This window comes from Elgaria multicarinata, chromosome 11 (genome assembly GCF_023053635.1).
Source record: "Elgaria multicarinata webbii isolate HBS135686 ecotype San Diego chromosome 11, rElgMul1.1.pri, whole genome shotgun sequence".
NCBI lineage: Eukaryota > Metazoa > Chordata > Lepidosauria > Squamata > Anguidae > Elgaria > Elgaria multicarinata.
Window position 1 is genome coordinate 1625732 of NC_086181.1, and position 25378 is coordinate 1651109.

At 42.9% G+C, this 25378-nt stretch overlaps 1 protein-coding gene across 1 annotated transcript; it reads left to right on the top strand.

Moving 5' to 3' along the window:
• PSMD11 (proteasome 26S subunit, non-ATPase 11) lies at positions 1-25378 on the top strand. The gene is made up of 14 exons (XM_063138707.1): positions 1-147; positions 2881-2982; positions 5989-6113; positions 6830-6901; positions 7745-7802; positions 13879-14073; positions 15291-15435; positions 19030-19090; positions 19642-19704; positions 21023-21148; positions 22024-22059; positions 22617-22668; positions 23024-23166; positions 23271-25378. Exons 1-13 carry the CDS (start codon positions 57-59, stop codon positions 23164-23166), a joined length of 1269 nt encoding a protein of 422 aa, XP_062994777.1. The 5' UTR covers positions 1-56; the 3' UTR covers positions 23271-25378.

The window sequence follows — 25378 nt, forward strand, 5'->3', positions numbered from 1 at the left end:
GAAGCGGGGCCGTGTGGATCCGGCCGGCGTGAGTGGGCGAGTTTGGCTTGTGTAAGATGGCGGCTGCGGCGGGCTTGGAGTTCCAGCGCGCCCAGTCTTTGCTGAGCACCGACCGGGAGGCCTCCATCGGCATCTTGCACTCCATAGGTGAGGGGGGCGGCGGTCCGCCGGAGGTAGACGGACGCCAGGCGGGCAGAGCGAGCCCGGCCGTGGGAGATGGGAAGCGGGTTGGCGAAGGGCCGGGCCGGGCTGCAGCCGCTGCTGACTCACTGCGAGCCGCTCCGAAGGGAAGCGGGAGCCAGCGGGGAAGGGAGTGGCGGTGGCGGTGGCGGTGGGGGTGGGACGGCCAGAGGGAGGCCTTGTCCTGGTCGTCGCGTCTTCGCAGTGGGGAAGAAGGCAGGACTGGCTTGGGAGGTGACGAGGAAGACGTCGGGGACTGCACTGAGACGGCCTCGGAGCCTCCGCAGGCCCTGTCAAGCAGGAAGGGTGCTTTGGGAGTCTTGGGTGGTGGTAGGAGACGTAGAAGGGATGGGAGCTTACTCTTCTCATCCCACCCACTTGCGTAAAAGGGGTTGTCGGTGAAAACTAGAAGCAAGTGAGGGAAGAGGAGAGACTGTCACGGAAGATAACTGGACTGATATGTAAGGAGATTTTGAGCAGTTTGTCTCCGCGTGTGCTGTTGGTGGGGTGAATCAGGAATAAGAGGGCTTCCTTTTCTATTTAGTCCAATTTTCTGCGTGCAGGTAGGGGCTGATTTGTTTATAAGCTTATCGCTGGTGTTACTGGCCCTCCACTTATGCTTTAGCAGCCAAATATGCAGATACTAGCAAATGAAGTTTATCTGTGTGCCGTGAAGTTTCACTTCCTGGTTGTTGGAGATCAAGATTCTGTTAGTAACAACAAAAGGTCTGGCCGATTAGCAGCTTCACTGACAGGTGCTGTCACTTCGTGAAAAGGAAGTGGGGAAGGAGTAATTTTTGAGGTAACATGGTGGAGGTTTGCTGTGGAATAGGAGTTGGAAGCAGGAAAGGGCAAGTCTCAGTGAAATCTGGTTTGAGAAGCTGGAGTGATGGCTCTGAAGAAGAGGTGGTGATAGAGAGAGTGGACATGGAGGTACATGGAGAAGCAGAATGAGTTTTGCAGTGAAGATGTTGGCAAGCCGCCTGTGGAATGTGCCATTAATCTTTCAGCTTGTGAGGTGGTTGCTGCTTGGTGTTTGTTAGGAATGTTGGCAAACGCTGGTATTGATGAACTTGCACGTGCCTCCTCCTTCCCACAGCAACTGGATATGAAATGTGGGAGTGAGGTACACGTATCCAAGTTGATGATGGCTCTAGCTTCGGTGGCCTTCAAAAGTAATTCAGCAAATCCATGCCTACTAAATATATGCACTCTCTGAGTTCAGAAGCAATATGTTACTGAATGCCAGCTGCTTAGAGTAACATCATGATAATGCTGTTCCGTCATGTCTTGCTTATAAAGCTTCCTGGAGGCATCTGTTTGGACATTTTAGGAAACAGAGTGGTGGACTAGATAGAGCATTAGCCTGATCCAGCAGGGCTTTTCTTAAATCATTCTTTTATGATAGTTGCTTCGGGTAAATAAGTTGTATGATTTAGCATGTTTAAACACATATCAGGAAGGCATGTTTCCAGATCAGGGAGTAACAGATAAAACTCAGCTGCTGCCAAATAGTTTGAAGTTTTCCTCATTTAGGTTTGCAGTAAGTTGCACATTCTGTTAGCAACTGAGATTTGCCCATCTTCCTTCAGCACACTTTACACAAAGGGCAAAGTTAGGAATAGCATTAGGAGAGAACTAAGAATGGCTGAAATTCAAGGAGGTTGGAATATTCCAAAGCCTTAACTATAAAAGGAACAAGGAGCTTCTTTTAAACCCACCCACCACCCCACACACACACAAACGGCTGACTCCAGGAAGAAATTCCTGTGCATCTTGTGTGTGTGTTTGACAGCTACTTTCCCCCCATGAACCAAACTAGCAACGTCTGAGAGGTGCCTGGTATTTTGGGAAGGAGGAAGTTGTTGATGTGGCTACTACTGCTCTGTTTTGCCTAGAACAATCTCTAGAGCTAGTAAGACTGTTTCAGGTCATTCACACATCACTGTATTTATCTCTAGCCCTATGATTTCAAGTGCAATCCATCACAGGTGACAGTTCTGCTATGGTTTCCATTATCACTTGTCCCAGGAAAGAAGAGAGATGAAACTGGCAAAATCAGTGGTTCCTATGTGACTTTTGAGCATGTAAATAAAATGAGAGGTTGCAATGAGGAGGTGGGTAGTTGCTGCATAATGATTGTGTGGAACAAGCCCTCTGTACTGTGGAAGCCAGTCCTTCATGCTTGAAAGATAGTTTGTAGTTTTTATTTTCTTAGCATCCTAAATATTGGCTTCTGTACAGTGCAGTTAATAAACAGGCTTGATGGCATGACTGAGTTCCAGTGGTTCTTGTGCTTGTCCTTTCATGCAACTACACTAAAGTGAGTGGCATACCTACTCTCTTTAGCACTGGGAAGCTTTGAATGTCTTATTTACAGTATCTGATGACATGTCAGAGAGTAAAGGAGATTTCATTTCACAGCTGCAACTACGTCAATGCTGCTAATGTGATAGTATTATGTCAAATAGGCTGAATGATATTAAACATCTAATAAATGTAATATTCCTTTCCTGAGGTGCCTCATGGCACTGGATATTTTTTGCTTCATGTCAGAGAGCCTTGGATTATAATCTGTCAGGCAGTTGCTTCTTGTGGGTCAATAGTAAATTAATTTTAGAATTGAGGAGTGGAGTCGATATAAACAGTCCTTGATTTGATAGAGGCTTTTTTCTCCGGTCAAAACCGTTGTCCTCCTAGTGAAGCGTGATGTCCAGGAGAATGATGAAGAGGCAGTGCAAGTCAAAGAACAGAGCATCCTGGAACTGGGGAGTCTCTTGGCCAAGACAGGGCAGGCGGAAGGTAAATCCCATGTTTAAAGCAATTTAATAAGACTGCATCTCCAGCAGTTTTTTTTCTAAAACAAAGGATCAAAAATGTAATGTTTTACTGTGCTGTCCGTTCTCAGTGCAGAATATTCTCACCACCACCAATTTCAAGTTGGTCTTGACCAAAAAGTAGTCTAGTTCAAACCCTTTTCTCTCTCCTGCCACCTTGCCCCCAAACCATGCCCTCAATCCATCCACCCAGCCACCGCTCACTCACGTATCAGCTACCACAAGCACATGCATTGCAGAAGAAGTAGAACATCTAGCTTGGTTGACTGACTTGGACCTATATGGTGGTCTGGGTTGTATTGATTGACTTTAGGAAGGAAGGATTTAATTCCTTCCACACTTCTGTTTCTGTCTGCACTCCCATAAAGTTTGATGAGTAGCCTGAAGCCTTGGTTGGAAGGCAGCTGTGTTGATCTTGTGTTCATGAGTGAGAAACGGGCTTTCTTTAGCTTCGTAGTCCTCCCTATTCTAGGGGCTCAGTTGAGTACAGAATTGCACTGTATCAAAGGTACAATTGTCTATAAGGAGAGAAATGGTGAACAAAGTCAAAAAAGATAAATGCATGAAGTTTTGAAGTGGGGATTACGGCCAGAAAAAGAAGGCTGTAATAGAATCTAACATAGTGTCGCAATTTGGATGCTGACTCAAGGAGCCACAACATTGCTTTGTCAGGTGTAGATGACCTTACAAAGTAGTGGTCTAGGAAAGGTGATTTTACCCATTATGACAGGGGTGGTTAACTTGTGACCCTCCAGATGTTTTGGTTTACAGTTCCCATAATCCCTCGCCATTGACTATGCTGGCTAAGGCTGATGAGAGCTGTAGGACAAAACATCTGAAGGGCCACAAGTTGCCCACCCCTGGATTATGAAGAGGATTACTTTCCCCTTGGCAGATGCAGTTGACAGTATGGCCATACACCTGCTTTCCATATTCTGATAACCTTGCGGATCAATTACTGCCATGTGCTTTCTGTGGGATTGCAGCTTTCAAAGCCTTTAAGTTGCCAAGGCCCATCAGATTTTAGGGCCAAGCTAGATCACACCATTGGCCTTTGCATACTTGTGTTTTCTTTACTAAATAACAGCCATGGGAGAGGGAGCTTAACACTTTGTGTGGTACTGATCTGGATCTCCTCTCCCTGCTCTACCCAGCTGCTATTTAGTAAAACAAAACAAAAAAAGGAGGGGAAGCAGCATGTAAAGGCCAGTCATGTGATTAACATATCTATTTATTTATTTATTTCATTTTTATACCGCCCAATAGCCGAAGCTCTCTGGGCAGTTCACAAAAATTAAAACCATAATAAAACAACCAACAGGTTAAAAGCACAAATACAAAATACAGTATAAAAAGCACAACCAGGATAAAACCACGCAGCAAAATTGATATAAGATTAAAATACAGAGTTAGAACAGTAAAATTTAAATTTAAGTTAAAATTAAGTGTTAAAATACTGAGAGAATAAAAAGGTCTTCAGCTGGCGACGAAAGGAGTACAGTGTAGGCGCCAGGTGGATCCTTAGCCAGGAGTGCCTACTATCAGTTTTGGCTGATACACCAGCTGCACTCCTTCCTAGAGTCGGAAGACCTAAAGACGGTAGTGCACGCGCTGGTAACTTAAGGGCTAGACTTCTGCAATGCTCTCTACATAGGGCTACCTTTGTGCCTAGTCCAGAAACTTCAACTAGTATGGCAGCCAGGTTGGTCACCGGTACACCTAGGGGTGACCGTCTTACACCAGTTTTAAAACCACTTCACTCGCTACCAATAAGTTTCTGGGCGAAGTATAAAGTGTTGGTTATTACCTTTAAATCCCTACATGGTTTGGGTCCAGGTTACCTGCGGCATCGCCTTCTCCCATACAATGCACCCCGCACACTCAGGTCCTCTGGGAAGGGTTTACTCCAGTCAGCCACAACTAGGCTGGCAGCTGTTACCCAGAGGACCTTTTCTTCTGCCGCTCCCAGACTGTGGAACGGCCTGTCGGAGAAGATTCGTCAGCTTAATGCTCTCTCTGAGTTTAAGACAGCTGTAAAGACTAGTCTCTTCCAGCAGGCCTACCCCGATGAATTTTAAGCCTAAGAATTTTAAGATACTGTGATTGTTATTTTAATATTGCATTGGTTTTATATGCCCTTTTAACTAATCTTATGTATTACATTTTATTTAGTGTTGTTCCCTGCCTCAATCCAGAGGGGGAGGCGGGAAATAAATAAATGTATTATTATTATTATTATTATTATTATTATTATTATTATTATTATTATTATTATTCACTTCCCAAATAAGCACCTCTTGTTGAGATTTGATCAGTTGAAATACTTTTCCAAATGTCACATACACAAGGCTAGAACAACAACTGTTTGGAGCATGACTTTTTCTGGTACGACATTACCACTGGAGAATTTGTTCTCTCCAAGAAGGTTCACTAAGTAGCAGCATTATATCACTAGAGATGGTTGCCTTTTATGGGTTCTTTACATGCTTCCTAATCAGTGAAATTTATTGCTCTGCAAAAAGTCTCTCCCCTCTCCCTACAGATATCTGATAGTAATTTTGGCCACATTAGTGGCCTGAAAGAATTAAAATAGCACACAAAAACAGCTTTCTTCCAGTTTATAAAACCTAATCTGCCTGAAAACATTCTTACTCACTGTGGGCTACTAGGGGAGTGATTATTTATAAGCCTCTTGTACCAAATTGTTTTACATGATCTTGGACATTGCTGGTGGTAGGGCAGTAAAAAAAAAACTGTCTGGAGGAAATTGAAAACTGTCTTGGCTACAGACGATGCAAAACCCATTCTGAAAACTATGATAGAACTGGAGTCAGTATGTGTGAATGTTGTGTGTCCAAGGAATGGTCCACTAAGTTTTAGAATTGTGTGGTCATTGCCATCTCTGGAATGTGACCTTATGCTTCCATAGTGCATTCTATGCTGGTACTTGACTGTTTTGTTTTTAATGCAGAGCTTGGAGGACTTCTGAAGTATGTGCGTCCTTTCTTGAACTCCATCAGCAAGGCAAAGGCAGCCCGCCTGGTTCGGTCCCTTCTAGATCTGTTCCTAGATATGGAGGCAGCAACAGGACAAGAGGTGGGACAACTGAAATTCCTGCCACATACAAAACACAGAGGCCGTGGATTGACCAGGCCTATATCCCAGGATCGTCCTGGGATCATCCCTGTATGTCCACATGACACACAAGGGATCCCGGGAGCAGGGAGGGATGATCCCTCCCTTGGCCCGGGATTTCACCCTACTCTTTTAGCCCACTTTTTCCGCAGTCTCAGGGTGATCCCGAGACTGTGGAATGTGTGGCCAGGCGTCCCGGGTTGTCTCAGCTCCTCGTGAGTAAATGTGAGGAACTGGGATCCAGGCAAGCTCGCAAGCTCCTCACAAGCTCTGTGCCCATCAAGGGTGGGGTGGGGTGGGGTGGGGAGAAGGCAAGTGTTTTTTTAAAAAACCCACAAAACCTTAGCTTGCATTCAAGCGCTCCTGCACTCGTTTTCCTTTAAAAAAACCCCAAATGGCGGCTGCGATGTCGCATGCAGACCAGGGCGAGGATCTCGCAATCATAAAATTGCGAGATCGTCGCCCTCCTATCCCCTCGTCTAGCCATGGCCAGAGTGTCTGCTGAGCGTTTCAAGTGTCCTTTCCTAGCTGGAGATATCCAGAGGGAGGCAGTCAGATGCTTGTGTAGAAGATGATCACCAGACAGATGATCTCCAGACAGCAGTGGTAGTGCAGGTACTAGAAGAAAGACTGAATACATATATATATATATATATATATATATATATTTCTTTTAGGTTGACCTGTGTCTTGAATGTATCGAATGGGCCAAATCAGAGAAGAGGACGTTCCTGCGCCAAGCTCTGGAGGTAGGGTGTGGCATGTGTCTGTGTGCTTTTGTGTACTTAAGTTGGGTACGCTAGTCTCTCACATGATAAATGGGTCTGGAAACCTGCCATCCTATCTGCCTGTGCTCTACACCCAAACACACACCTCTTCAGGTTCACCTGCATTGCATCTCTGGGTTATTGCTGACATCTTCTCAAGTTTCTCAAATGGTGGTTTTGTATGAGACGCTTTCATACTGACTCTTCAGATTTTATTGCATCTCCGCCAGTCTCTTTCTCTTAACACCCTTATCCAATTGTGGTTGGTATAAATTATATACCAACCACTAATGAGTATATATTAAAAGGGTGGAAAAAGATAGGCATTTTTCCACTATAAGACTTCTAAAAACACTGGTTCCTTCCCTCCCTTTAAATATGTTTATTAGTGAAGTCTTGGTTCTACCTGCATTCACTATAGGGGATGGGAGATAGTCCAAGCGAATTAATGTAGAAAACTTCAGTCAAGTGTGTGTGGCATAAGTGTGTCTTGTTGATTTCTACTTTTTGCTGACTTGGCTCCCTACAAGATGATGTGCAGTCATTCCCTTTACGCTTTTGACTCATATTTCTTCTCTGACTGCTACTTCCTGATTTGGAAACAGTTTCTCCTTCAAATTTACTATTACTTATGCAGAGCACCTCCTACATCACCATGTATTCTTTCTCTAGTGTCTTTCATCTGCATTGTCCTACCTATCTGAAAGTGTGATTATTTCCCACCATGGGCCTAGTCTTTTCTGTGTCTCCTGCATTCTGGTGCGTTTGTAAAAATCTAGAATTCAGTTTTTCTTGACATTCATTTCCTGTCTTTTCCTCTTCTAGGCAAGGCTGGTTTCTTTGTACTTTGACACTAAAAGGTATCAAGAAGCATTGCAGTTGGGTAAGTTAACCACTAGCTGTTACATAACAACTTGTTTTCTGTATTGATGAGTAGCTAATTGACCTGGCTTCACACAGGTTGGAATAGTCCTTAAGCAGACTTACAAAGCTGTCAGTGTTGGACACATTGTGTCTCTTCACTTATGCCCATTGACACCCCTAGGCATGCCCCCTAAAATTATGACCCCTGAGGTAAGGTGACAAGCATATGACTCTGTCCCTCTAGAGATGAAAAATTTCCAGAAATTTTGAAGCCATGGAAAAGGGTTTTTTTTTACTGGGGGGGAAATGGAAATTTTCAGAAAAATTGGAAAAAATGCAGTATTAGCGGTTTTTACAGATTGAAAGTCACTTTGTTACTTTAGGAACATAAAATGTAATTATGTACAAGTTGGTTTGGCATAAAGTTTTCACATTTGGTATATTAAAAGTACAGTGTATTAAAACAATTATTACAAATTGAATTTACTTTTTTAAATTTATTTACCTTCTTTGTAACAAATGGAGCTATAATAATAATAAATTTATTTCTTACCTGCCTCTCCATTTTGATTGAATATAAAATACATAAAACTGAATTAAAACATAATATACATTGTTAAAACATCCTAAAAACATTCTAAAAACATCCTAAAATTCCACTGGATAGGCCTGCCAGAAGTGATCAGTCTTGATGGCTTTCTTGAATGCTAATAGACTGTCAAGTTGACGAGTCTCCTCCGCCAGGCCATTCCACAGTCTGGGAGCAGCAGAAGAGAAGCTCCTGAACTGTAAGAAACCTCTTTGGTTTTGCCAGTTTATGAGGAGCAGGCAAAAAACAATTTAAAAAACAACAACAGAAGAAACCATCAACATTAGTAACAAAGATTTTTTTATATATCTCTGCTAGTCCTCCACAGTGTCAAGCAGACATAAAGCACACATTCCCATTAAAAGAACTGAGCAAAAAAGAGGGGGGACACCAAGTTTCAATGAATACGAATGAAATTTCAGTCTCTGCTTCCATGGCAGTGCTGCCCCCTAGAGGCAGAAATGCATCTTGCTCTTGCATTTGAGAGTTTGTAGTCTCAGTTTGCAACCTAGGGCTTGCCTGTTCTCGGTGCACAGAAATTGTAATAATCTGATACTGTACATAGTTTTTAGAAATCATTTGGAGAAGTAAATGTCTGAACACCTTATCTTAAACATCTTATTCATCATGCTAAAATAAAACATTCCATATTCCATTTTTTCTTCTGGGTAGGAATGCCCTACCCAGAGAGGCTTACCTGGTACTTACGTTGTTGTATTTTTGGCACCAGGTGAAAACTTTTTTATTTTCCCAGACTTTTAGTCCTTCAGGATTAAACAATTGCAGCAGTGCATTTAAAAAATTGAATTACTACATTTTTAGATCTTTGCACTGCTCACTTTTTTTTTACATTGGTTTATTCTATTTTAAGCTTAAGGGTAGGTGGGTGGGTGGGTTATTGCATTTTATTGTTTTAAGTTTTGTTTTGTGAACTGCCCAGAGAGCTTTGGCTATTGCATGGTATAGAAATATAATTAGCTAATTAAAAATAAACAATTTCTGAAGGAGCTCCTTCACCAGACAGACCCTTCGCCATCGATGGCCTGATCCTGTGTGTTTGTCTGTGAAAGAAAGGAGGAGGGTTTGTGTTTATACTTAATGTATTCACCTTTTATGTGCTGGAGATGTAAACATTTCTAGAAATTTTGAGGCCATGAGGGAAAAAAGGGGGGAGTTCTGGGGATGAGAGGGCTTGGGAGAAAAAAATATTTTTTGGAAAAATTGGAAAATAAACAATACTTATTTCTTTAGTGCTCTTTACGGATCTAAAGTCACTTCGTTGCTTTAAGACAGTCTTCCCAATCTGGTGCCCTCTAGATATTTTGGATTTCAGCTCTCATCTGTCTCAGCCAGCATGGCCAATGGTCAGGAATGCTGGATACTGTAGTCCAAAATATCTGGAGGACACCAGATTGGGGAGGTCTACTTTAGGAACATAAAGCAGCCTTTCTGTTCCTAAAGTTTATGTATAATTTAGTTTGCTCATGAAATTATCATTATATTTTAAAACTTTTAAAAGTAAACTCAGTAAATTTGTAATTATTGTCTGAATAGATGAGAACTACATTAAACGCCTGCTATACTTTCTATAGTTCCGTTGTCATGGACAGATCAATACCTGGTGGGGTTTAGACTTGCTGGCACTCAGAACCTCTGCAGGGGTGGAGGACCGATTAAGATGGTCCGCCCCAGGAGGCTGATGGATCCGAATTGTTTCCTGATGGCTCTTGGGGATTTTCCTGTTGCCTCTGCAGGTGATTCTGTCGAAGCCCTGGTTGATCTCTGGAATGGAGAAATGGCCAGGGCGGTGGACACAATTGCTCCTGAGTGTCCTCTCTCACAGAGTGGATCTACACCAGCCCCCTGCTGGCGGCGATGAAACAAGTGAGAGGGAGACTAGAGTGACGTTGGCGGAAAATTCGGAATGAATCTGACCGAACACGGGCTAGAGCCTATTTGAAGGCCTATTCTATGGCAATATGGGCAGCAAAAACAACTTTTTCTCTCTGCCACTATTGCATCTGCAAAGAGCTGTCCAGCGGAGCTGTTTTGGGTGGTCAAGGGCCTTTTACCCACTAGCCCCCAAGAAGAGATTTCAGACCTTTCAACAGCCCGCTGTGACCAATTTGCCCAGCACTTTGCAGACAAAATCACTCAGATCTGCTCTGACTTGGATGCTATAGTTGATACAGACCCAGTGGATGTAACTCTGGCACCTGCTTGTCCAGTATTATTGGAAACCTTTCAATTTTCACAGTCTGATGATGTGGACAGGATCCTTGGATTGGTGAGAGCCACCACGTGTATACTAGATCATTGCCCTTCCTGGCTTATAAAAGCAGCCAGAGGAGGACTGGCCTAGTGGAGTCCTCTAGTTATCAATGGAGTTATCAATGCCTCCCTTTGCCAAGGTAGGATGCCAGCCTGCTTGAAGCAGGCAGTGGTAAGGCCCACATTGAAAAAGCCCTCCTTGGCCCCCACTGTATTAGATAACTACTGTCCAGTCTCCAACAATCCATTTTTGGACAAGGTATTGAAGTGTGTGGTGGCCTCCCAACTCCAGGGATTCCTGGATGAGACGGATTATCTAGATCCATTTCAATCTGACTTTAGGCCTGGTTATGGGACAGAAACAGCTTTGGTTGCCTTGGTGGATGATGGTATCTCAGCGGCATTCGATACCATCGACCATGGTATCCTTCTGGGCCACCTTGCTGGGATAGGACTTGGAGGCACTGTTTTACAGTGACTCCATTTCTTCCTGGATGGGCGGACCCAGAAGGTGGTACTGGGGGACTCCTGTTTGACTCCCAGGCCGTTGGCCTGTGGAGTCCCTCAGGGCTCTGTTTTGTCCCCCATGCTATTTAATACATATGCTCTCAGTGGTTCCCTCTTCTAAAAACGGAACACTATAGACCATGTTATCTGTCCAAATTGAGGCCACTGCCCTTGAGAAATGCTTTCATTGAACTGAGGTTTCAGGTGATGCCAACTGCAGTGCTGGACGGAAGCTACCACAAGGTACTATTCGAATCGAGATTATGCATCTGTGGTCAACAACAAGTGGAAGATATAGCACTCTTGGGTCCTCTGTATAGGGACCCAAGAGAGAGACTCTTGAAACCGCTGCTGACATATGGAGGCAGGAATGCCCAAGCAGAAACAGTTTTCTTCCTCCTTAGCGATACCAACAGTTATATCACTCATAAAGTGGCCCTGTTTGCACTGGCAGTGAAAAAGATTAGGAAGAGAGAACTAGATAAAATTGCTATAAACTGCCATGGAGACTCAGAGTGCTGAGCGAAATGAGAGCTTTAGTCATAGCAAATTTAAGGTTGTCTGCATGGTTCTCTTGGTTATTCAAAACTATTGTGTACTTCTATAGTTGTATGTTCTTCTATAGATGTATTTGTCATGGCCTTCAGCTAGCACAATAACCGAACGAATGAATGAATGAAATGTATACATGAAACAGTTGGGAAGGTTATCCGGGGTTGTGGGGTGCGGTTTCACCAGTATGCTGATGACACCCAACTCTACTACTCCTTTTCACCGAATTCCAAGGAAGCAGTTTCTGCACTAAACCGGTGTCTGTTGGCAGTAATGGATTGAATGAAGGCTAACAAATTGAAGCTTAATCCAGATAAGACAGAGGTGCTCCTGGTCAGTCAAAAGGCAGATCAGGGAATAGGGATTCAGCTTGTGCTGGATGGTGTTACACTCCTCCTGATGACACAGGTCCACAGCTTGGGTGTACTTCTGGATTCAGCCCTGAGCCTGAATGCCCAGGTTTCAGCGGTGGCCACGAGTGCATTTGCACAGTTAAAGCTAGTGCGCTAGCTGTGCCTGTTCTTAGAGATGTCAGACCTGGGCACGGTGACACATGCCTTCGTTACATCCTGATTGGATTACTGTAACACGCTCTACGTGAGGCTGCCTTTAAAGAGAGTTCGGAAATTCCAGGTGGTTCAAAGAGATGCAGCCAGATTGTTGACCGGGGTTGGTTACAGGGAGCACACAACTCCCCTGTTAAAACAGCTCCACTGGCTTCCAGTCTGTTTCCGGGCACAATTCAAAGTGCTGGTTATGACCTATAAAGCCCTATTGCTTGGGTCCAGGTTATCTGAAAGACCGTATTCTCCCTTATGAGCCTGCCCGTGCTTTGAGATCTTCTGGAGAAGCCTTTCTTTCAGTCCCACCAACTTCACAGGCGCGCTTGGTGGGAACATGGGAGAGGGCCTTCTCGGTAGTTGCTCCAGTGCTCTGGAACTCTCTTCCCGGGGAAGCTAGACTTGCTCCCTCCTTGATGTGCTTTTGGAAGCAGGCAAAAACTTGTTTGTTTTTGTTTGATATTTTAGATCAATAATTTTAATAAGGAATGGAAGAACTAACTATGCTGGCAATCTTGCAGAGAGGATTTTAAAAAATCCCCCTCCCCCCCATCCCCATGGCTTCATTATTTCCAGACATTTTACATCTTTATTCTATAGAAGTGTTCTTATTACATATTTTTTAGAAACCATTTTGGGGGGAGTAAAAGTGTCATGTCTAACCCTACTGCCCCTGTTTTGGGAGAAGATGTTTCAGGTAATCAATCAGAATAAGTTCAGAACTAGAAGACGCAGCACCAGACACCAGCCAGCCTGTACCAGTGGAGGAGGAAGCTCTCATGGGTGATTCCCTAGCTGGGAGTCCACCCTCTCCAGAGCTTAACTCCTCAAGGCCAAATCCTACACACTCAGTGGGAAGTGAGCTTTCTTCCAGAGGTGAGCGTCTTGACAAGCTAGCTAATGCTAGGGTCCACCGGAAGCTCGAACGTGCGGGGCGGAAGGAAGGTGTGAGAAAGTCAGTTTGATTACGCCAGAATCTGCCTCTGCACCAGGGTCTCTGAAGTTATGGGCGTTTGGGAAGTGGCTTCCTATTCTTCTTGAGCGGACAATTGTCTTGCTTAGTTTGCATAGTTTTCCCTAGGGGGACGTTTCCAAGAGGTTAGGCTATCTTCACATAGAAGAGACATTTGTTGCTTAATAAAAGCTTTGTAGATTACTTAGCAAGCCTTGTCATTTGCCTCCCATCGAAGCAGGAGTTTTCTGAGAAACACAACAAAAAGCAATATATAAATACTTTGTCTTAAATTCTACATGAAAATATTTCATAATCTATAACTGTTCAATTTGGCAGTGGGGTTCAACTTTTCCATTCCTCCCCCTCCCCAGCCCTTCACATCTTTGGTATGTACCAACTCTTCTTCTGCGTCTCCTAGACCAGTGCTTTAGTCTCTTATTGTATCACATGGTATTGATTTGCTGAGTGAAGTTCATAGCTGCATTGGGGATTTGAATCTAGTTTTCCCCATCAAAACTAAGCATTATACCATGCTGGTTTTACCCACCTTGATTCCACACATTCTGTTGAAGAGCCAAAATCAGAATTAATATTTGAAATGCTAGAGGAAGGTTTTGATTGGGTAATAAGGTTTTTTCCCCTATTGTATGGCTTTTGTCAGGCTCACAACTTTTGCGGGAGTTGAAGAAAATGGATGATAAGGCCCTGTTAGTGGAAGTGCAGCTGTTGGAGAGCAAGACCTACCATGCCTTGAGCAACCTGCCAAAAGCAAGAGCAGCATTAACCTCTGCCCGAACTACAGCCAATGCGATCTATTGCCCACCGAAGTTGCAGGCAGCTCTGGATATGCAGTCAGGTAAGTCATGCTGATTGTAGGTGTGCCATGCATGCATTCCGTGACTGACAACATTGTTTTTAGATGGCTCCTTTTATGGCAAACATTGCAGTATTATTATTATTATTATTATTATTTATTTATATAGCACCATCAATGTACATGGTGCTGTACAGAGTAAAACAGTAAATAGCAAGACCCTGCCGCATAGGCTTACAATCTAATAAACACTAGTAGTGTGTACTCAGAAAAACACGAGAGTACTTCTGGGCTTGCTTGGTCGTGAAGCAGCCTTCCCCACCTTTGGATCCCGAGATGTTGTTGGACAGCAATTTCCATCATCCCCAAGCACCATGATAATGGTCAGGGATGCCTTGAGTTGTGGCCCAACAATTGGTAACTCACAATAGAGGGAAACAAGACTTATGCCCCCTTGTAGAACAAATTACAAACCTTAGAAGAAAAAACCGTAACAAATGCCTGTAAGGGATAGCTGCCTAAAGAGAATCTAGTTCCTTGTAGATTTTTGAAAGATGCTTGGATAGGTGCTTATCAAGAATGTTGCAGGCACAGGGTATGTCTTGAGGCAGGCGAGCTAACTAATTTCTGAATCTCTTGCAACTCTGATTCTTACTAATGAAACCCAAAGTATAAATACGTGGAAATTTTGCAAAACAAGCTGTTGAGTTCTTGCCTAATTGTTCTCTGATACACATCATGCAAGATGAAAGCAAACATGACCAGAACTTGGAAAATTAGCTAAAGGAGAAGTGATGGGCTTTTTTGAAGTAATGAACTTGTAGATTCAAAAGTGATCAGAACTATTAGACAAAGCTTTTTGTTAGAGCTTCTCCTGAGGTATAAACTTGGGGGGTCTCTCTTCCCCATTACCTCAGCCAGTTCTTGTGGTTGGCAAGGCTGTACCTCTTCTTTCTCCTTCATTCTACAACTAAAAAATTCAGTGAAAACCTCAATTATCAGTGTAAAATTATGCATAGGGAAATGGATGCCGATTAGCTTGCTTTAGTGCAGAGTGAGGGTTTTGTGGGACTGGCTGAACTGATTCAGTGATCTTAATAGAATTGGGTTCTTTGCCACAAAAGGGGCAGAGGAGCCTCACCCTGTGTGAACTGATGAGTAGGACTTTGTAGCCATGTTTCCCCACCTGTTGTCTTCCAGGTAAAACTGTGGTGCTCTAACTTGAGACTGTTCTTTGTGTTTGCCTTCCCTTTTAATAGGCATCATTCATGCAGCAGAAGAAAAGGACTGGAAGACGGCATATTCTTATTTTTATGAGGCATTTGAGGGTTACGATTCCATTGACAGCCCCAAAGCCATCACGGCGTTAAAGTATATGCTGCTGTGCAAGATCATGTTGAACTCGTATGTGGCTAATTATATCGCAAAATGCTAATTACATTGCAATAGCCCCTTGTTTCTTCCTCTTTTTTGTATCCACACTCAGGTCAGGACACATGCTTCAATAAGAGATGAAGTGTGATGATTCTTGTGTTACTCGTTTGTGTTGCAAACTTTGGTGGCTATTGAAGAGACACAGATCCTAGGGGCAATGCAAAGAAAGGAAGAAGGATTAGGGGTCAGAGAGAGGGCAAAGATGGGCAGAATACTTCCCTTTTCCTAAGATTGATGCAAGAACCATTCAGACCTCACTTGTATATGGAAATTTTGTTATCATTAGAATGAAATAGTATCCTGGGTTCCTCTTGAACTCTTCTGTGACTTCATGAAGGCTAGCCTATGATTCCTTTTATTTGAAAGGAAGCAAATCCTTTTGAGTGTGAAAAAGCCACTGGATTCTGGGCTCCCTGTTTTCTAACTGATTGAGGTGTCTATTCACCCTCCTAGCTTCCTCCAAGTAGGATTTTGGTCTCTTCAAGGAGGCAATTGTAGCTGTTCGGGTAGGAATAGACCCCTTGAGATTAGGGGTGTGCACAGACCCCCCGATCCGCTTCTCTTCCAGATCTGCAATTTGCGGATCGGGCCACTTCGCTCCGCCCTGCTCCGCCTATAGTCCACTCCGCTCCGCCATAGGCTTGCATTGAAATCCAAAAAAGTCTACAACTTTTTTTCTGTTAAAATTAGAAACCTCAAGTTTAGCACCATGACACCTCATGGACATATACACATGCATGCCAAGCCACAAGCCAATCCCATCATCCCCTGATTTTTGGGGAATTTATGAAAATCGGACACCCCATTTTTAGACATGGACTGTTCCCCGACATTTTGACAGATAAAAAAACTTGGAAGCAGGCACATCCACATTCATGGCAAGTTTCAAGCAGATTCCATCATCCCGTGATTGGGGGCGGGGGGCTTTAACCTCCAACGCAGCACCCCTAACTGCAATTCAAGCACCCCTTTTCTATATCTACATCAATTTTTACGTTAGAAAGTAAAAACTCAAACTCAGCACCATGATAGCTTATCCATACATGCTTGCCAAGCCTCAAGCCAATCCAAGCGTCCCCTGATTTTTGGGGAATTTATGAAAATCGGACACCCCATTTTCAGACATGGACTGTTCCCCGACATTTTGACAGATAAATTTTTTTGAAGTGGGTACCCTCACAGATGCCATCTAGATCCACAATCATGCCGAGTTTCAAGCAAATCCCATCATCCCCTGATTTTTGGTGGGGCTTTAACCTCTAACACACCACCGATAACCCCAATTCACTCCCCTTTCGATATCTCTGTTAATTTTCACGTTAGAAACCTCAAACTTGGCACCATGATAGATTATCCATGGATACACATGCATGCCAAGACTCAAGCCAATCCCATCGTCCCCTGATTTTTGGGGAATTTATGAAAATCGGACACCCCAGTATTTCAGGGATTTAAAGCTGCAGACAGCTCAATGGGGCCATTTCAAAGGAAATCCCAACATGCCATGAATTGGGTAGTAGAGATAAACCTATATGAATCTTCTTCCACACTTGAAAAATTGATTTGGAACTTCAAAAAGTCTAAGTGAGCGCAGGAAGGACTTATCCCCTGAGTCAAAGCAAGACACACACAAACCATCCCTGCGAGGCGGGCAGGGGAGGAGGGAGGGAAGGCAGGCAGGCAGCAGACCTTTCTGGGGGCATAAGGAAGTGAGCCAAGGATAGTTTCAAAGCCAGTAATGCAAACCAAACCATCCCTGTGAGGTGGGAGCAGCACAGAGAGATGCCTTTTCTTTTGCATCCCATAACTAGGCGGCTAGGAGGATAAGAGTAAAGCTTTGTGATCCTTGCTTCAGAGTTGATTGACTGCACTGTGATCACAGCCATTACTAAACAACAAAATAATAATGTTAATAGCAGTACTGATTAATATTAATAGCAACAATAACAACAACAACAATAAGGAGTTGAACCACAATGAAAGCCTGCCTGACTTCACTGAAGAGGAAAAGCCAGGGGAGCTTGGGCTATGGGGTGTAAATACAAAATGGAATAAATAAATAAATAAACAAACAAAGGAGGGGTAGCAGTGTTGCTGAATAAACAACAGGAAGAATTTTTTTAAAAAGGCTATATCTGTCTTTTACCAGTAAGAGGGAAGTGGACGTGCCCAGGGGGAGCGGGAACTGTGCCAATTTGACTGGCCCTGTCTAGGGACCATTCTTTAAGAAGCAAACTAACCCTTCAACTCATGATAGGCATTAGCTTGCTCCACTGGTTAACCTTTGGAGGGCTCTGATGACCCTCCAGGGCAGGACACAGTGTGTGTGTGCACTGGGCATGTCCACATGCCCTAGGGGACCACATCCCCTTGCACCACATCTATTCAGTTGTTCACCAAGGTTAGGGTGGGTAGCAGTGCTGTGTTTCCTATCTGTTATTTATTTGCTTAGTATATGATTTCAGGTTGTGTTTGTACATTAGGTGGGGCTACTGTTTTAAAAAACACTGGGAAAAGTCCGTTCAGACTAAGAAAGAGAAGTTTCCCAGTATCCCAAGTTACTAGTATCCCGTTTTGCCTATCCCCTCCTCCAACTTTGGGATCATGTGATCATGACTCTGCCTCTCAGCACTTCAAAAAGGTACCTCTCCCGCTTTTTTTACCCGATTTTTCAAAAAATTCTAGCAAGCGAACCGCACCACGCAGAGAGCTGAGAGTAGGCTCAAAATGACCCCCAGCCATGACTCTCTAAGCCCAAGAAGTTTCAGAAAGATAGATTAAAAAACAACACAGTTATCCCCTATTCTTTTCCGCAATGCAATCCTATGGGCGAAATTTTCCAAAATGGTGATCGGAGTGCTCCGCGAAAAGAGAAGCACTCCGCCTATGGGCGCTTCTCTTCGCCGTGCTTCTAAGGGTCGCGGTCCGCTTCTACTCCACCTATGGGCAAGGTGGAGCAGGCCAATTCACTTCTGATTCTCCAATTCTAATCGGAGCAGAGCACACCTCTACTTGAGATTGGCCTACTTTGTTGCAAAGCTATTTAATTCTAGGCTCAGACATCTGAGGGAGAGCAAAAGATTTTTACTGTTTCCTTACTCCAGGAACAACAGGTGATTGGAAAGGGAAGTAGTCTGAGTATTTTCAATTCAATGGCATTTATAAGCATCATTATTCTGTCCTTGGCCTTAGAGCGTGGCAGAAGAAGTTTTGCTTTGTGGATTTCTCCCCCTCTTTATGACTGGGTTCTGCAAGGTTACTGTGTATGTGTGCCTCCAAGTGAGCTACAAGTAGGGGGGTGTTAGGACTTGTGTTGCTTCCCTTTCTTAGATGTCCCCAGCTTCTCTCATATTTGAGTTGATATTTCCATAAAGCTTTTAAAAACACTTTTCACTAGTGGAATGTGGAGCTTTGCAGAAGGCAAGGTTTATTTTATTTATTTATTTATTACATTTTTATACCGCCCAATAGCCGAAGCTCTCTCTATATAGTGAGCTCTTCTGATGGCCTGTGTTTAGGGTCATGATGAATCAAATCTCTTTGTTTTGTGTTCTGTCTTTCCAGGCCTGAGGACGTGCAGGCATTGGTGAGCGGGAAGCTTGCACTACGGTATGCAGGCAGACAGGTACAGAAATGCCAAGCTACCTTTTCTGTCCTTGAAAGGTCTTGAAATCCTAGCTACCGCTATTGGTTTCTCAGTGAGTCTGGCTGCCTTGCAGAGATGGGTCTCTGCAGCAGGGAATGCTTGGACACCTTGAGATGCCTCATAATTGCAATTTGATAGTTCTCTGTTGTCCAAGTTGAAGTATATTTGTCTTAATGGCTTATTTTGTTTAGCTGCTTAATGTTTCCTTTTGTGATCTAACAGCTCTTTTTGTTTAAGTGAATGCAGGTGGAATTAAAGCAGACTCTTAGCATTCTTGTCAAGAATCCTTCCTGAATTTTCTTCTGGCAGAAAGTAGATCTTAAGGGGGGGAGGGGTTGGACTTCAACTCCCAGCATTCCTGATCATTGGCCATGCTGGCAGAAGCTTCTGAGAGTTGAAGTCCAAAACATCTGGAGGTTTACCTTCTGCCCACTCTTGCACTGAAGCATTTGTCTCAATTGTATATGCCACAAGCACAATCAGAAGCACAACCAGAAGAATGACACTACTGGCTCTCTTCTCTTTTGTAGACTGAAGCATTAAAATGTGTGGCACAGGCCAGTAAGAATCGATCACTGGATGACTTCAAAAAGGTGAGCAAACATAATGGGGAAACAGACTGATTTTCTTTGGACTAGAGATGCATTCTTAGGCCTAAAAAAGGAACTTCCACATTGAGGGGCAGTATATCTCTGAACACCTGGGGGAAAGGATATCTACATAATGCCATGTTTGTGAGCTTCCTGGGGAGAACTGGTTGGCTGGTGACAGCGTCGGACTAGATGGGTTTGATCTAATCAAAAGAGTGCCATTCCAATCACAATTTCTCAGTGGTTAGTCCCAGTGAGTTCAATGGGTCCTCATTCCCAGGAAATGTACTTGGGATTGCAACATTTTCTGCTTATGATTCTACTAAGGTTCTTTTTTAAAAACTGGAGGTATCCAGGGTAGTGACATTTATAACAAATATTGAAGATGCTCCATCTGAAAGACATCTGCAGGCTCTCTGTGCAAATCTGAAAATCCACAGTAGAACATCAGGATAGGAGGGAGGCTACAACCTTTCCTGTGGGGAAGGGAAGTGCCATACTGAAATCCACCCACCCATGGAAAAAATTACATGCTTCTATTGGAATGAACTGTTATCTAAATTTGCATACCTAATTATTTAAGTTAATTTGGGGCTTACCTACAGAATTAAGTTTCACTTTGAGGATGGGAGGAACCGTTAGGAAAAGAAGAAGGAAAACAGCTAGAGAGAGAACACTGTTCTTCGGATTTTCTTGCTCTTACTCACTTGAAAGATGTTAATTTATAGCTTATTTTCAGGACATTGATGTCTCTGATCCTGAGACCTGTACCCCTGGCCTTTGTTAAATGAAAGTTCAGATTCCACCAAAGTCATTAGACACAATGCAACAAAATATTCTTTCCTGTTTTGCAGCATAGGTTCTGTGAAGGTTTCCTTTCCTCTTACCCTATGAATGTGTTATCAGACAAATGTGCTTCTCTTACTGGCTTAGAAGACACTATGTTTGAATAGATTCTACAGTTGCACTACACAAATGGGAACCAATATTTTTTTTTTAATGCGAGTGGAGAGAGTGAATGGTCAAGGATAGGAGTTTCAGGCCCCTGCATAACTTTTTCTGTGTTTCCCTAAGATTAGTGAACATGGAATATATATAATACATAATTTAAATACATACAAACCAACACAATCCTGCTGTCCTTTGAACAGAATTTTTGATTTTATTAAATGCAGCATATACACAGCACTGCATAACTGATAGGAATGGTTTGGGGTTGACCCCAGGCAATCTTTGCTCCTTTGGCCTGAGAACAGTTGTTCTCTTGGCTCAAGAACTTGATACTCTGCATTCATTCCTGACTTAACCGAATTTTCCACAGGCTCTGAAAGATTATAAGGTGGAACTCAGGGATGACCCCATCATCAACACACATCTGGGCAAACTCTATGATAACTTATTGGAACAAAACCTAATCAGGGTAATTGAACCTTTCTCCAGAGTCCAGGTAAGACGTTCTTCTAGAGCTTTCCATCCCATCTTTCTTCCTCCGTTAATTGTCATCTACTTGGATTCCCCCCCCCCCCAAAAAATGTTTTAAAGCAAGCAATCTCCTGTCTCATCAAAACTGTGGACATTGACAGTGAACTGTTAAAAATATTGTGAGAGAATCTACCACTTGTACTTCTCCGCATTGCCCTGAAGATGTTCTCTTATACAATTGGTTAAGTGGTAGTGTGGTTAGGAAGGTTATAAATGGAGAACAGTGGTTTGGAATGTTACATGAGCTGTTGGTTGATAGTTGCTGGCTCCTTGGATTTCTTACATTGCTTCTGAATTCTGCAGTGTCATTTGTGATTAGAGGTGAGAGGCGAATCCTCACATCTCTAAATCTTGAGAATTGAATTGTGGTTGAATTATAAGTTATAGATGTTTATTGTTGTAGACAGGTTTTTTTGTTGAAGGGGCAGGAAGGGTAATTTTAGGGAGGTGTGGTGGGTTGGGGATCTTGATTGGTATTTTTTGGTATGAATATACTGTTACGTTTTTATTTGTTTTTTTTAAAAAGTATTACTGTGATGATCTGCCTGGCTTGTACTGGACTGAGGATGTCCTGTGCTGCCTTATGGAGAACATAAAATTCAGTAAAGTGTGTATGGGAGAAAAACAAGGGAGAGACCTACTTTGTGCGTTAAAGTTAAAATAAGCAGAATTCGCTGCTGACAGACGTGAACCTAAAAAAATGTAGTGGTCTGCATGCTGACTTCCTGTTCAATAAGCCAGTTAACATATTGGCAGGTGGGGTGGGTGGGTGGAACGTTTAACACTTGTATTTTCTCATTTCCAGCCTTATTGGCACCCCTGTCTGAATTTCTTTTGCAGATTGAACACATATCTAGCCTTATCAAACTGTCAAAGGTAAGAGCTTGGGTGCAGCAGGTTGTGTAAGCTCTGTTTACATCAACAGTTTTATAGATCTGTCATAGTCTTTAGATAAGAGAAGTTATGAAGAAGGGTCCCACTCTGTTAAAAGTTTACAAAAACAAACAAGTTTAGGAATATGAGGTCTTGATGTTCTTTTAAAGAGAAGTATATAATTCTGGTTTTGTAGCATTAAGAGTGGAGGGATCAGAACAAAAGTTAAACTGCATTATGGTTTTTATTAAACTTCAGCAATTGCTTGTTTGAGAATGTGGCATCCCTTCATATTGCCAGTGATGCTGCTATGTGCAGAAATATTCCTGTGTTGAAATATAAAAGTCTGTATAGTGTAATAGAAACCAGTTCAGCCAGGAAAAAAGTATGGCTAGAGCATTGCTTTTTTTAAAGAAAAAAATGGCAATACCTTTTGCTTTCACTGGAACATATGTGCCTAAACCGTAAAGATTTAGAGGTTACGTCAAGGTTCAGAATAGCAAAATCAGCTGGCCCATGGTTGGCTCTAGGAAATAGATCATCTCCTGGTTTAATTTCAGGCGGATGTGGAAAGGAAACTCTCTCAGATGATCCTGGACAAGAAATTCCATGGTGAGCGCTCTTTCCTTTTCTTTCTTAGGCATATTCCCCAAAGTGAAGGAGTTGGCTTATGCCCGTTTCTCATGGTGTGTTTTGCAAACATTACAAAGGGTTGAGGTTCAGGGAGCAAACAACAAAAATGGTTTGTATTAGACCTGATGCGCTCCCGCAACCTTTGGGATTCTCCTTTATCCTCATCTTAAAACCATGTTTGGCAGCTGTACTGAGTGAGCCTTGGCACATCCATGTCAGTCTATTTGTGCTGCATTCTCAGAAAGGAGCACTCATCTGCTTTAGGGGTGGAACAGTTTGTGTTAGAGGAACTAGCTACTCAGGAGGCTTAATTAGAACTTTTCTCTTTTGTTAGGGATCCTTGACCAAGGTGAAGGAGTCTTGATTATTTTTGATGAACCACCTGTAGACAAAACATATGAAGCCGCTCTGGAGACCATTCAGAATATGAGTAAAGTAGTGGATTCATTATACAACAAAGCCAAGAAGCTAACATAGGTGAGGTGTCTTACAGTCCACAGTGAGGACTACAACAGGGTTTTTTCTTGCCCCTCCATGTTCAGTTGAATGACATGGTTCCATCTCTTTGTTTTTTCTTGCAGAGTTGAGAACTGTTGGCTGTTGCTTTGGAGAGTTGGTGCGTGAAACCTTTGTGTGTGTCTGGGGGTGGGTGGGAGGCAAGACAAAAGGCTAGAAGACTGGTTGGGGGATTGTTCCCCACCCCCACCCCTTTTGCTCTACTTCTCACTTGGAAAGTTTTAACACCTCCATATCTGATCCATCTTGTCTATACGATTGTGTGTTCCAGTTTCCATGTAACCTTTTACTTGCTGAACTTTGTACTGGGATAGGGAAATAATAATGCTTAAAAAGTTTCTTTGGTGGGTGGGGGTGGGGGGAAAGAAGGAGTGGCAGTAGCCTAAATAAAAGGAGAGAGGCTTACGCTACATCTAAAAACAAGCATGCTTCCCATTTTCTTGAGGGTGGCAGAGGGGTGAGCTTAGTTTTTTTTGTAACTATTAGGAATCTAGCCACCAAAGGCTGCTCCATAAATCAATAAAATTCCTACACGGAAGGCATTTCTCATGTATATTACACCATAACTTGTTCGTACACAGATGTACAGGCACTGGGAAGTAATGGCTGACTGCAACTTCTCAGCATAAACACACAGCTAAAAAGGAATTCCCTCCATAATATTGCATTCCATGTAGGAATTTTGTCATCTGTTAAGTGGCCAATTAGAATTCATGAGTGATATTAACCTTGTATTCAGAATTCTAAGACTTCAGGATGCCAAAATGAGATGTTTGCTAACCCACAGCAATCTTTATACTACTAAAGAGTCAGTTAAAAATATTATAGGCCTTCTTCAACCTTAAACAGTCCCTGTTGAAATCTGAAGCCTTAATATAGGAGCCAGCTTGAATACATTTTTCCATTATAATAAAAGGACAAGCTTTCATTTTTGAACAGTGATTGTGAAACCTTTCTGATTCTGTACTGCATGCTGTTTCTTCTTCTTCTTCTTCTTTTTTTTAAAAAAGGTAGTATGTACCTGCTTTTTAACTTCACAAGATATGCTGTTGGAAGAACAATTGAGCTTCCGTTCCCCAAACAGGACTGGAGATGGATATTTCCAGCTGGCTATTTTTGTGCCACCCAGAGGCTTTTTTAAAAACTTCTTTGCCACCACTTGAACATCCAAAATGAGGTGGATGAGCCGTTCTACGGTGAGGCCAAGGTTGCGCATTACACCAGCCATGGGAAAGCCATCAAAAACTGCATTCCTGTGCGAATTCTTCCCCCATCCTTGTGGTGACATCTAGGAGGATTTGCCATGTGATCCATTGTTAAAACCCTGAGTTTTCCCACTAACTGGCCGTGGTGTGCATTGGGGCAGGGAAGATTACATAAATTACACTAAATTAGCAGCTGGTGCCACCAATGCCAAATCTGGCCTTCCAAAGTTGTCAACGCAGAGGGAAGAGAGGTGTGTTTGTGAGTAGCAGTGGCTGTGAAATTTTCTGGCAGTCCACTTTCAGGGGTGGTATTGGTGAGGGATCCTGGTCCACACCTCCATTACTTTCTCAAAATGACCTTCCATTAAAGCTAGTTACTGACCATAGACATTTCAGCAGGGAGGGAAGAACTTGCCACTTCAACACCATTTTCAGTGGTTTCCCTGTGACAGGTGTAAAGTGTTTGCCTCTTAAGATTACTTGGTTCAAATCTGGGGGGAAATTAGGGTGTTGTTCTGTGAGAGTCAGGGCACTGTTGACCCTGGCATTATGTCATTGAATGATGAAGTTATAGTTAAGGTGTTGCTGACATCTGAGTAGTGTAACCTTCTGCGTCATTGCACTCATCTTCCATTTCCTTTCTATGCTTTTTCACACTTGTTTTGTCAAATGATTCTCCTATACCACAGCATATGTTTGCATTTGCATGAACTATCTTAACTGGACGAGTCTTCCTATTTTTTTCATACTGCTTTCTCCCCTTTATTTTATCCTCCCTGCACTGTAACATTCTTTAACTTCCTCTCTGATTCAGCCAGTCCAGGTGTTCTAGGGAGGTGAATTTTTTGATCTTGGGGGAGGGGTTTTGGCACCATGAATTTCAAATGTACAAATGGTTCACGCTAACACACACCAGGTATATCTGATGTTCAGATGGCATACAAATAAAAAAATCTTTTTCAAAAAAA